The sequence below is a fragment of the Pseudochaenichthys georgianus genome, chromosome 5 (genome assembly GCF_902827115.2).
Source record: "Pseudochaenichthys georgianus chromosome 5, fPseGeo1.2, whole genome shotgun sequence".
NCBI lineage: Eukaryota > Metazoa > Chordata > Actinopteri > Perciformes > Channichthyidae > Pseudochaenichthys > Pseudochaenichthys georgianus.
Window position 1 is genome coordinate 41,129,730 of NC_047507.1, and position 12,777 is coordinate 41,142,506.

Here is a 12,777-nt window from a genome sequence, read left to right on the forward strand (position 1 = left end):
GCAGAAGGAAGCCATGCACGCAACGCAGCGCAGCGCAGAAGGATAACTTCTAGGCCCCGCTCTTTTTAACTCCAGTCGACTTTCTGCTGCTTTCCTCCATGGTGAAACGATCAGGGGTGTAGTGCTGCCGGAGTGCACCGGAACGCCACGCCAGCACTTCACAAATTGCAGTACCCATAAGGAGCCGCAGTTTTTGCGTGGCTGTGTCTTTAGTTGAAAGCCCAGTGGCGATCTGCTCAGAGCCTCACCTGTCATACTCCAATGTAACGGAAAAATAAACTAAAGAAAAACTAAATAGTAATAGTATCTCACAGAAACTGGCTGGAAAGCGGCCCTAAGCGCATGCCTGCACCATCTCACTGTATGTCACCAATGTAATGTTTGTAGATCACTTTATTACATTTATCCTCGCCATCCATAGTCTCTAAATAACTTATTTCACGTATGATATTTAGGCTCGCTGGTCTCATCATACAACGGCAATGAAAAAAGCACCAGGGGAGGCAGCCATAACCTCTGCCGCACTGAAGGGGGCGCACGTGAGCCCACAGGTTCTTGTTGCTACTGTTATCCTACGCAGAGACGGTAGACGCAAACAACAAACAAGACTTTTGAAACTACAGGAAGATAAGGACTTTTACAAAAAAGTAATAGAGATTGTTGTCCAGAAGGATAGCATGGACTTCATCTTCAAGTCAAGGTAAGACCCCAATTGTAATGAACATGGGATCTTACTAAGAAAGAACAATCCAATATTTAGATTTTGGGTATCCTTTTGTTGAACGGTCTGTTTAAAATGAATCGAAGCATCAGACTAAAAAAGCTTTTGAAAATAACCGAATATTTCGATTAAGGTCAAAATATAACATTTGTAAATCTGACTCTAAAAGAGTCAGTGCCTCACCGCCATGAACCTCACCGCACGTCACTGCAGAACAACTACTTCTGGGTCTCTGTGTGTCATTCATGCACGAGCGCATTGTGTGTGAGTGAGCAAGAGAGGCTCAAATAACCTCAGCTCAGGTGAAGTAAAGGCACACCTTCATATGATCATTATAGTTATAAAAAAGAGAATAAATGAAAAACAGGTATGAAATACTATATGACAGAAAAACAAGAATACAGTTTAAAAGGGGAGTGATTTGTAAAATATCCATAAAGAAAAAGAAAATCTGTTTACAGTTCTGTTTCATATGGGTGTTGAGAGAGGTATCCATAGATCTATTAATTTTGCTCTCAAAGTGCACCAGATTGATGCTTTCAACTTCAATATAAAAAAAGCCTGCCTGTTGTGCAATGTAATGTAATGTAATGTTGTGTGATGAATCGGATGTGGATGTGTTCGGATGGGAGCATACTTGGTGCTCATGTTTCTGTTTGTTCCCGTTTTGACATTTGCTGTTAACACATGGCAAGTTTATTGCTGAAGATTGGTGCTTAATCATCATTGGTTATTAGTGATTTCAACTCAGATGTGAGTGTTTTCATAAGGATGACTATTCTCTTTGAAATGTTGCTATGCACTTGATGTAATACAATTACAGACCTGTTGGAAATGTTGATGTGATGTCATAATTGCAATTAATTGTGAGGGATTAATTTTGTCTTTACTCCTAAGTGTCAGAGAATAATTCTCCTTACTCCTAAGATATTTGACCTTTCGGCCTGTTGACGTTTTACAACCAAGCCGAAGTCTGTTATCTGTCTTAAGGAGTGGGAACGGTCAGCTGTGGCTGACCTTACCAGTTTTATGACCGGTCAACTCTCGGTCATAGGAGCCATAGAGTCAGATAAAGTGATTCAGTGCCCCCCAGGTGTTCACAGATGCTTTCCCCAATATGGGGGTTGACTCTGAGTGAAGCTAAATAAAGGTCTGCCAAGATGAGAAGAGATTCAGAATTGACATGGCAACCCACCTGAGCAGTCAGAACTTTTGACTGTGTGACTTGTGATGTCAATTTCTCCGGCCGATGCTTGTATTAAACTACCAGTGTTTGACATCAGAACTCCTGCTCGTCCTGTGTCCCCTTCATGAGTCGGTGACTCCCACTGCATTGCTACACAGAAGTTTCCTCCACATTAATGATAATCTTGATGTGGATTAGGCCCACTGATCAATTTTTTTTTAAATGGCACTTCATATATAAAAGGTTGCTGACCCCTGGTCTACGGTATACCTCGAATAGACTTTTTTGTACATCTCTACTTACAAAGTTTCATACATGTGAATTATAGGGTTGCATTTGAGCCATTTTAACAAGCCCATGCGCTCGATGCACATTTTACCTAATTATTCTCCATTTCTGAATTTTGTGAAAATAATAATTCAAATCAAAAGCAACTTTAGATCGCCAGAAATTCCAACAATTAAGGTCCTACCTACGTTGCCTTGCTCAAACCCTTGATATAAACTTGAATTAAAGATCAAAGGTTGGTTGAAGGGTCTCGAACATAACTTCTTCATTGACTGTAATGTAAGGTGAAATGTTTTAGTCTCTGAAGTTCTTACACATGCAAAACATTGATTTCAATCTTTTAATCTACCTCAGTTAAGATAGCAAACAGACAGCCAACACAATAATATAACTGTCATGTTTTTATGTTTGTCTCACTGATAAGATGCAGCATGTCTGTCCATAGAGCGTGTTGTGGCTTTGAAGTGAACCCTAGCTGCTTTTATACATGTAGCTGTGGGTCCAGATTGAAGTCTCCTGTAATCAGTACCGCTCCTGACCCCATTGTGCTTCTTAAGTTCTTCATACAGCTTCACTTGACGAGAACCAGGCAACAAAACGTTAACTTTAATTAAATGTACTACGTCAACAAATTACACATAATTACAATAGCAAAGATTTTTAGAAATACTAACATAAACTATGCATTCTGGTACACTGAGAAGAAAATAAATAAATCTATTACTACCCGACATATTAATAATATTCTATGCCATTGTTTGTTTTTCACTTTGTTCTGACATCTTGCTGCGAGAAGAGTAAAGAGGAGATAGTCTGTGTGACTTACTTTAAATTGTGGGTAATGGTAGATAGCTCCCATTGGTCTGTGACCTGTCAGTCATCAGACCGGGGGTCATATTTCATTATGTGTTCATTTCTATCTGAAGTTGTAACCATGGATGTATAAAGAAGAGTTCTACCGCAAAGTTATTCTCCGTGGGGACTTCCGGCAACAATCTTGATTCTGATTGGACAGAAGACTCGAAAAAACATCAGCAAAGATATTTTATTGAGAAGATGATCACTATGTGACAGAAGTTTTCAAAACCGTTTATGGTCTCCGGTACTTCCAGTCCAACGCCGACTGCATGCACAGCGTTAGAAAATCAGGCCTTCAAAATAAAAGTTTGACTTTTTCCCCAAAAAAAATTTTTTCAATTTTTTTTTCTTCACTCACACATCCGCGACCCACTCAAAACGGGTCCGCGACCCACCAGTTGAGAACCACTGCTCTAGCGTACATCTGACCTGGATTTAACTCTGTGTTTGATTTGAGGATTGACTGGGGCACATAAGAGCTATCTACCATTACCCACAATTTAAAGTAAGTCACACAGACTATCTCCTCTTTACTCTTCTCGCAGCAAGATGTCAGAACAAAGTGAAAAACAAACAATCGCATTAAAATATTATTAATATGTCGGGTTTGTAATAGATTTATTTATTTTCTTCTCAGTGTACCAGAATGCATAGTTTATGTTAGTATTTCTAAAAATCTCCTGGGGGAGAATCCCCCCAGACCCCCTGCTGGGGTTGGGTTTTCAGCATGCGTGCCTTTTTATATAGTTCAGCTTTGATTCCATCATCTCATTAAACCTTATTTAAAAGCATACTTTAGTTCTGTGAAGGGATATAAGGGATATATGCACTGTACTTCACTTTTATTAATATTGTATGCTGAAAAGCGTATATATTACAGCACGATTTTTTGTTGAATAGATTTGAGTGCTTCAAAATGTTGGGTCGCGATGTATTGACCAAGTAAAAAGTGGGTCCCGAGGCTTGACCAGTTGAGAACCACTGCGCTAGAGGGTCTTGAAAAAGTTGTTGATTAAGCGATCCTGATGTTATGGTAAATGTCTGTTTCCTGGTATCGTGTCTTAATATTTGTTTGATTTGATTTAGCTAATGAGCTACTTTTCTGCAAGAAACATTTCAAACTTAATCTGACAATAAAGTATCATTTTATTGTATTCTATTCCAAATAACCTGGCAAAAATTATTCCAAATGTACCCAAAATGTACCAAAATCAGCCCACAGAGAGTATAAATATTGGCATTTTTCTGGCTACTATAAATGATTGCCCTTTTTGGAGATAAATCTCAACTTGGAATAATAATACAACAGGATTATATGATGGACATGATATTTAAACCTGCAACAAGCTCAGATGCATGCTGAATCGATCTAACTGCCAAATAAAAAAATAAAACAATGAGTTGCATGTTTGAAACTCAGACTTAGCATGTGGCTTGAACTTTGGGATTTTAGTCTTTGCAAACCATTTACATGCAAAAAAAACTATTGAACACACTACAGGAATTGGGAACAACCCAAAAAGCAGAATAGGGCCTCTTTCAGATCAATGTCCTGCACAGTCTTCACAGAGATCCTTGGTGCAGGTTGATGTAGTTGTACTTACGAGAGCGTCCGCTCCAGCCTGCTGCCCGTCGATCCGATGATCTCCCCCAGCGTACAGAACATCTGACCCAGGAAGTCCTTCACAGAGGAGAGCAGCAGCACACAGTCAGTACTGCACATCAGTACAACTGGAGGACAAGGGTCATTTGGGGCAAATCCGCTGGAATTTGCTATTGCTATCTTATCAGAGAAGAGACTGTTTTGCTTCACATGTCTGAAGGGGATGGTACCAGGATCAGATTAGATAGATAGATAGATTGTGTTTTGAGATAACAGTCACAGTCTCAGAGATTAGCGGTTCCATTTACAAGCCCAGATGATGTTTAATCTGTGGAACAGTGAAGATGCTGTATTTTGAAACTAGCTGCAGGAACAGCATGACAGGTCTTCAGGCTATATGTTTAACACAAAGACTTCAGAGAGAAATTCACTTAAGGTAAAGTGCGTAATGTCAGCTTACCTTCTGCTCATCCAGGAGGGTATGCAGTAAGAAAAGTCAGACACAAGTTAGAGTAAAAGCTGTAAAACACAATAAAAACATCATTAACCTGTTAAGCCCCAAGCCTGTTTTTCAGGTCTCACGCTCGAAAATGACATTTCCAGAACAAATGACCATAACTACACTTCTAAAAGGGGAAAATTAATAATCTTTTTTCTCAAAGTAATGATAAACCTGTGAGTTGAATGTAGAAAAGTCAGAATCAATATAGATGTTTTTTATTTTAAAGAAAATTCAGATTGAACATAGTAAAAACATTTAAATGATAGTGTCCGTCCAAAAGTTCTTTTTTACTTATAGTGAAAACTACCCTTGGATGATGGTAAGGTAGACTAAAAGCTTTAGGAATACAAAGTACAACATATAATAAGTACCCTGTATCAAGATTGACGCAAAACAAGTGACATTTTAGAGAGATTTAGCAAAAAAAACTCCACCTCTGGGGTCATTTGGGTGGAAATGGGCGTTTTTGCCGTTTCTACCCATTGGTCGATTTTGATGATTGACATCTCTTTTGAACCGTTAGAGCCAATAGAATCAAAGGGGAATTTCCATATACACACCAACGTTACCGTTGAGAAATGAGAGCTATGCGCACGCAGTTTGCCCAGAGCGCACCTATCTTAGCTCTGAAATCTGAAAATGTAAAACTAGGTTTATTGCTGAAGGATTATCAGAAATAATTTCAAAGTGAGACGGACACATTGGATTAACCTATGGATTAACCTTCAGCTGCGTTTTTATCATTTTAATGCCATTGAGGACAACTTCCGATCAGACAACAACAAAGGTAAGACATATTGCCGTGTTGGCTACCTAATGCTACGTAGTGTGATGTCTGTTTTTGTTTCTCATGTCGCGAGTTTTGATCAGTGATGATACAGATACCTATCGAATCTGTGTAATCTCACAATGCTAATCGATGGGTTGGATGTGCATTTACGATAAGTAATAAGGGTTTTATACCGTGAGTTCTGTGCTAACGGCGTTAGCATTTTTTCGCTCAGGGCTAATTTAGAGGCTCAGCGTTAGTCTTGTGTTTTTTCTTACTAAACATGGTTCACATCATCAGTTAGCTGAGTTTCTTCCCGTTACATGGATATGAAACATTCATAGTTTATTCAATCTTAAGAAGCCCTCAGACACTGTTGATTGCAGATGTTGTGGTTTCTCCCCATGGGCTTTAACAGGTTAAGTTAATAATAAAAAATAACTTCCAAAGCAAAGGTAGGGATTTTTCATTTTTCAGATAAAGGCATTATTAATTTGACTGCTTCTTGTCTTTTTCAGGTCTCAATACCAGCTTGCATAAAATAACATATTCACATCTTGAAGGCTGCTTACATGTTTTGAAAGGTTGGAGCTCCTGGTATCCACATTGTACCTGCAATTTAACAAAGAAAAAACGAATTTGACATATTTTCATTTGGAATACGCACTGCTATACCTTACAGTATTGTAACAGACTTTTAGATATAAAGAGGACAACAAAATATAGTCTTAATGAAAAAACAACCTTATTTTAACCTATATTCTTTGACAGGCAGCACAGAGATAATGTGCAGCCCTCCTGGAGTGTGCTGATTAAATACTTAGACATGCTGCGCAGAGAAGAGTGATGAAGGATAAATGTATAGATCTGGAGCAGCATTGTTATATAAGGAACTTTGGGATCAGCGTGCAGATAGAAGCCACTTCCTCTCTGCAGCTTCTTTCTCTTTCTAACGGCTAATGCCTCCCCAAGGACCTCCTCTTAAGAGCTTTCATCTTTGAAAAGGCTTTTGCTCATGTTTGAAAAAGGAAATCTTCTGGTGTGTCGAGTGACATTACACTTATATCATGTATTCTTCTGCTCCTCATCGCTGTGGATCTCTGCGCTCTTCTGCCGTCATCATCTTTCTAAGGAGAAGACACTGAGCGCTAAAACCTGCTGTTTTTTCCTCCTTCTCCAATTTATTTACACATAACGTATGACATTAATTACCATCTATCCAGTGTTGTAGTCAAGTCACCAATTCCCGAGTCCAAGTCACTCTCGAGTCACCACTCTTCGAGTCCAAGTCCGAGTCACCAAGGGAGAGTCGTAGTCAAGTCCGAGTCCAAGTCCGAGTCACCCAAGGAGTGTCCGAGTCGAGTCCGATTCATCATTACCTGTGTTCGAGTCCGAGTCCAAGTCCGAGTCATCATTACCTGTGTTCGAGTCCGAGTCCAAGTCCGAGTCACCTAAGGAGTGTCCGAGTCGAGTCCGAGTCATCATTACCTGTGTTCGAGTCCGAGTCCAAGTCCGAGTCACCTAAGGAGTGTCCGAGTCGAGTCCGAGTCATCATTACCTGTGTTCGAGTCCGTGTCCAAGTCCGAGTCACCTAAGGAGTGTCCGAGTCGAGTCCGAGTCAGAGTCATCATTACCTGTGTTCGAGTCCAAGTCCGAGTCACCCAAGAAGAGTCCAAGTCAAGTCTGAGTCACAAGTCTTCATGTATTAATCTTCGTGGATATATGTGTTGAAATGTAGCAGCTCCTCTACATTGCTTTTATCCTGTCATGTTATACTAATCTGTCTATTGAACTGCTGTGAAGCGAGTTTGGCTACAATTCTTGTATAAAAAGTGCTATACAAATGTAAAGCTTATTACTAATATTAATATTATTATATATAAATAAACTATATTTAAAATTAGTTACCTTTAAAGGTGGGGTAGGTACGTTTCAGAAACCGGCTCGAGATACACTTTTTGTTATATTCCATGGAATGCTCTTAACATCCCGATAGCAATGAATATCTTAAGTGCTTTGACAAAAAATCCATAAAAAAATGTCATCTGTAGAAGCCGTAATACTGTAAAAAGTACAACCAATCCGTTTAGCCGGGCCGGCTGGATGGCCTACCTGCCTGTCAGCCTTCCACCGGGGCACAAACTTATCTCGTGCCCTCATTGGTCATGTGTGCGTTCGTGTGTGTTGGAGGAGGGGCAGATTTTCTCCGGTTGTGTATTTTCAAATTCTAGCGATCTCGAGCCGGTTTCTCAAACTTACCTACCCCACCTTTAAGAGAAGTGATTATATTTGTATGCCAATATTTTCCTATGGTAAAGTTTTCGTTTTGCACTTTTATTTTGATAGTGATAAGATCGGGACTCTTATTTTGAAGGAATTTTTACCAGTTAAATCGGTTTACTGATAAAGATTTAGCCCCAGAAAGCACATGGCTACTTGGCATGCAACATGTCATTCTGCATGTTAAGTAGTCATGTGCTTTCGTGTTATCAGCTGAATCTTTATTTATTGATTAGATCACGTTACTCTGATGATAGTGTTCAAGACAGCCTGTATGTCTGAACTCGATCCTTAGAGTAATGTGTTACGGAGCCTTCTCTTCAATATTGTTCCCACATAACGAGCATTTTGCGCTGCTCTTTTCCAATGTGGAAGCAGAATGTGTGAAAACATACAGCACGATGCGGGGTGTGTCTCTAGACATCTTTAGACTGGAATAGCGGGGCCTAGTATGTGAACTCGCCTCGCAGGTGCACATGCCAGGATAGAGGACATCAGACTCCAGAGAAAACTTGCTCGAGTCCGAGTCCAAGTCGGAGCGTCAATGTACAAGTCGAGTCCGAGTCATCGTGGGGGAAAAAAATCACGAGTCCGAGTCCAAGTCAGCGTACGCGATAATTGACGAGTCCGAGTCCAAGTCATCGTGCGCAAGAATTGACGAGTCCAAGTCCGAGTCGAGTCAATCAGTGCACGAGTCCGAGTCAAGTCACGAGTCCCGGAAATCGGCACTCCATATCTGCCATCCACTAAAGGAGATCCAAGCATGGAAGCACATGAGTATGCAAAGGGAGTTCTTAATTGACTCAGAGGGGGAGCAGTGTGTGATACTGTACTGAGCTTGCTGCTTTCACTATAAAGATGAAGTGAACATCTCAGAGGTGTTAGTTTCTCAGGGGAGCAGGCAGGCATGAATAAGATGAGTGAGAGCTTTAATATAGTACGTTTGTGCAGGAGCTCCAGGAACTGCCTGCTTGCCTGTTAGCCGCTGGTAAAAAAAGACAAAAGCCAAGACAATAGATGATGGCTGTAGGAGTTTTTGATGTCTAGAACACGTTAAACAGCACAAACATGTGGAAGTTACTGAGGATTTGTATACACTACAGCATATGTCTGGACCTTCATGTTAAGCTTTTAATGCCAAAATGTTTTTCTGAATGTGTAATGTTTACACTTTCAACCTTTTCTTTCATTTTTTTCACCAAAAAAAGGTACCCATCCTTGAAACTTAAATGATTACATGACATTTCATATCAAATAAAGTTGATTGATTGATTTTGATCACATTTGGTTTACACATAATTGATTTGATTGTACTTCTAGCATGACCCTTGGGTCAAATGTTCAATCTGTCCCAATACTTTACCTACAAATACCGATAACTAACTAATGACAATCATCTCAGCCTCAGCTGTGTTTTCTTATAGCTGTGACAGGTGAGGGCTGTGCAAAGTGAGAAAACAAATAAGTGTGACAGGACTGACAACTGTGTGACGGACTGACCAACACTGCCAGCATCAGGAACATGTGTTAGTCCTCCACACTACACCAACTTAGAGGGTTCACAATTATAGGGTTATTTTGGAAAATGAATATAACCATAGCACCCACTTAGTTAATCACGTAGATTTATTTCTCTTCTGTTTACATGTGTCATAAACCGCCAACAGTCTATGGAGGCTGGCCAAAAGGGCAAAATGCAGTACTCTTAAACAGTCCTTCGACACACTTTCATTACATTTCTATCCTCTTTATTTCTATGCTCACAACTGGTCTTCAATCTCTCGCTTCCTTGCCCTCCATTTCAACAGAAATCTCCCTCACCCCCCACGTCCCCATCTCCAACGATGTCACATTGAGCTCTGTGTGGAGTTTGGGTGGGATCAGATGAAATGACCTCACGGTATGATAAGCCTGTGAGGGATGCTAAATGAGATTTGAGTGTGGAGGAGTAATATAGTTGCAAAAAAAAATCTAATGACCTTGATTACCATTGCGGAGTGAAAATATGCCGCCTTCATATTTTGCCATACCTCTCCTTTCTTCCTGCTTTTGTATTTCTTTGTGCAAACCACATAGGTTTCAGATCACACACTGTTAAACTACAGGGGTCTTTTGTGAATGAGATCCACACGCCTGATCCTCATCCTTTAGAGTCTTCCTCAGGGATTCATGGCATTCATGACCGCTGAGTTTGTGTTCATTGAAAAGGATGTCCTCCTCTTCAGAGCCTAATGCCAACACGTAGGAAACTCAGCAGTAAGAGCGTTACACCGTGCAAAATGTGGAGTAAGTCATTTAGGCTGATTCATTTAGTCACCATGGGGGTGATTAGTGCAGTGAAATCACATTACTGTTAGTGTCAGCCGGTGAAAACCAACACTGTAATGAGAGATATATTTTCAAATCCATCATGATCCGCCATGAGGAGGCAAAATACATCAAAAAAGGCTGAACCAAGTAAAGGTGCAGCTCAAATGTTCCTCCTACTCTGATGTGACCTTAAATCAATCAATCAATCAATGTTTATTGATATAGCCCAAAATCACAAATGTTACATTTGTCTCAGTGGTCTTCACAGTTTGTACAGAATATCAGTATGACAATACGACACCCTCTGTCCTTAGACCCTCACATCGTACAAGGAAAAACTTCCGGAGAAAACCCACAGTTTAAAGGGAACATGGGAGAAACCTCAGGGAGAGCAGCAGAGGAGGGATCCCTCTCCCATGACGTACAGACGTGCAATAGATGCCGTGTGTAAATTGAAAAGATAATACATTTTACAGCATAGGTAGTCCAAATGTTTGGAAATGCATTTGTGTATAATGAGAAGATTAATCCACGAGGATATCCATCCAGGACTCATGATCCAGGACCACAGCAATAGGCACAGCCACGAATCAAGATCCAGGGCTCCCGATCAAGGACTCAGGGCCACAGCAACACGATCAGCCACGACTCCGGATCCCGGCGTAGACACAAAAAAGAAATGTGGGGAAGCTGGGTTAATCGGAACATGAGAGTACATAGACAGAGAGAAGGAAGAAGTAAGGTGTCCCCAGCAAAACTAGGGGCTGAATCTAATCAGCCCCTATAAGCTTTATCAAAAAGGAAGGTCTTAAGCGCACTCTTAAAAACGGATAGGGTGTCTGCCGCCCGAACACAAACTGGAAGCTGATTCCACAAATGTGGAGCTTGATAAGAAAAGGCTCTGGCTCCCATTGTACTTTTAGAGACTCTAGGAACAACCAACAACCCTGCATTCTTGGAACGCAATGCCCTAGTACAGGGGTGGCCAACCCGCGGCTCTCGAGCCGCATGCGGCTCTTTCCCTAGTTTCATGCGGCTCTTCAGTTCATATCGAATTTTATATGTGTGAGTTTGGGGGAGAGACACTGACTCCTGACTAGTGTTGCACGGTGTACCGATACTTGAAAGGTATACCGCGATACTCTGCCGTTAAAAACGTTACGATTCCTCCGTTTCATTAGTATCGGTACTTTAAGAATGACGGGGAAAAGTAGTGTGAGAAAGCGTCGTTTTAATAAGAGCCGTGTGTGTTCAGCGCACTGCTTCCACTCCCGGTGTTACCGTTTAACTGGTTACACCGGGGAACTCGTTACGTTACGTTAACGGTAGGAATGGGGCGTGTACTTTGAGGAGCCATTGTCGAATAACCAGGAAATACACATTTCGATCGCTTCTTTTGTTGTTTACATTTATCTTTTGGCATATTTGGCTCCATAGGAACACTTTGATGCACATTCAGTACCAGTGTGTGAGGTTGTGGTTGCGATGCCGATATCCGAACGCGTACAGCGAGGACTGCAACATGACAATGAGGTGACTGGGGATGTCTGTTCAAAACATTGCAAACGTGAATAAATCATTTCAAATATGTATTTGTATCCGACTTTCATTTGTACATCCTTGTTAATGTGATGTTTAGTAGCTTTGATAGCTGTCCATACCTCCAGACAGCCTAACAGTAAGACACAAGTTGTTTACTCACAGCCCGAATGCAGCATCGAGATCCGTGGCCAGCTGTGTCCTCTCCGATTAACTTGTGACAGGACTTCTTTAGCTATTCTCCAGCGAGCAAGGTTTTTATTAAATACCTCCATCCCTCTCATCACAACAAGACTCTACACTGTGCAGAAAAAAAACAACTTAAATGAAAATAACCTTGCTGGATAGCTTAGAATGAAACAAACAAACTATCTTCCATGGCTGATACTGATGTCACAGTAACGGCTAAACCACAGACAAGTCCACAAGTTGAATCCATATAATGAAATTGTTATTTTATATATATGTATATACATATATGAAAATGTATATAGCATGTGTATATATGTATATATATATATATATATATATATATATACACATGCTATATATATTTATATTTATTTCTATCCTACATTGTCTAGGGCTAGGCTATATAAACCGGTGGAAGTGTCACAACTTTCTTGGTTTGTGATTATAGAGAGAGAGAGATTGCGACAGAGAGATAGAGATAGATAGCGACAGAGATAGAAAGCGAGACAGATAGAGATACTGTAGAGAT

The 12,777-nt window shown here is 40.5% G+C and overlaps 1 protein-coding gene across 4 annotated transcripts in view; it reads right to left on the bottom strand.

Moving 5' to 3' along the window:
* LOC117447326 (copine-9-like) overlaps positions 1-12,777 on the bottom strand; it is a 237,482-nt gene that overhangs the window by 122,903 nt on the left and 101,802 nt on the right. For 3 of the 4 annotated variants that reach the window (XM_071203218.1, XM_034084027.2, XM_071203217.1), the window contains exons 5-6: positions 6,500-6,539; positions 4,658-4,737 (exon numbers count right to left, since the gene is read on the bottom strand). In XM_071203218.1, the coding sequence (XP_071059319.1) occupies positions 4,658-4,737; positions 6,500-6,539 (120 nt within the window). Of the gene's footprint in view, positions 1-4,657; positions 4,738-5,116; positions 5,176-6,499; positions 6,540-12,777 lie in introns of those variants that run through there. The other variant, XM_034084028.2, reaches the window with a different exon arrangement.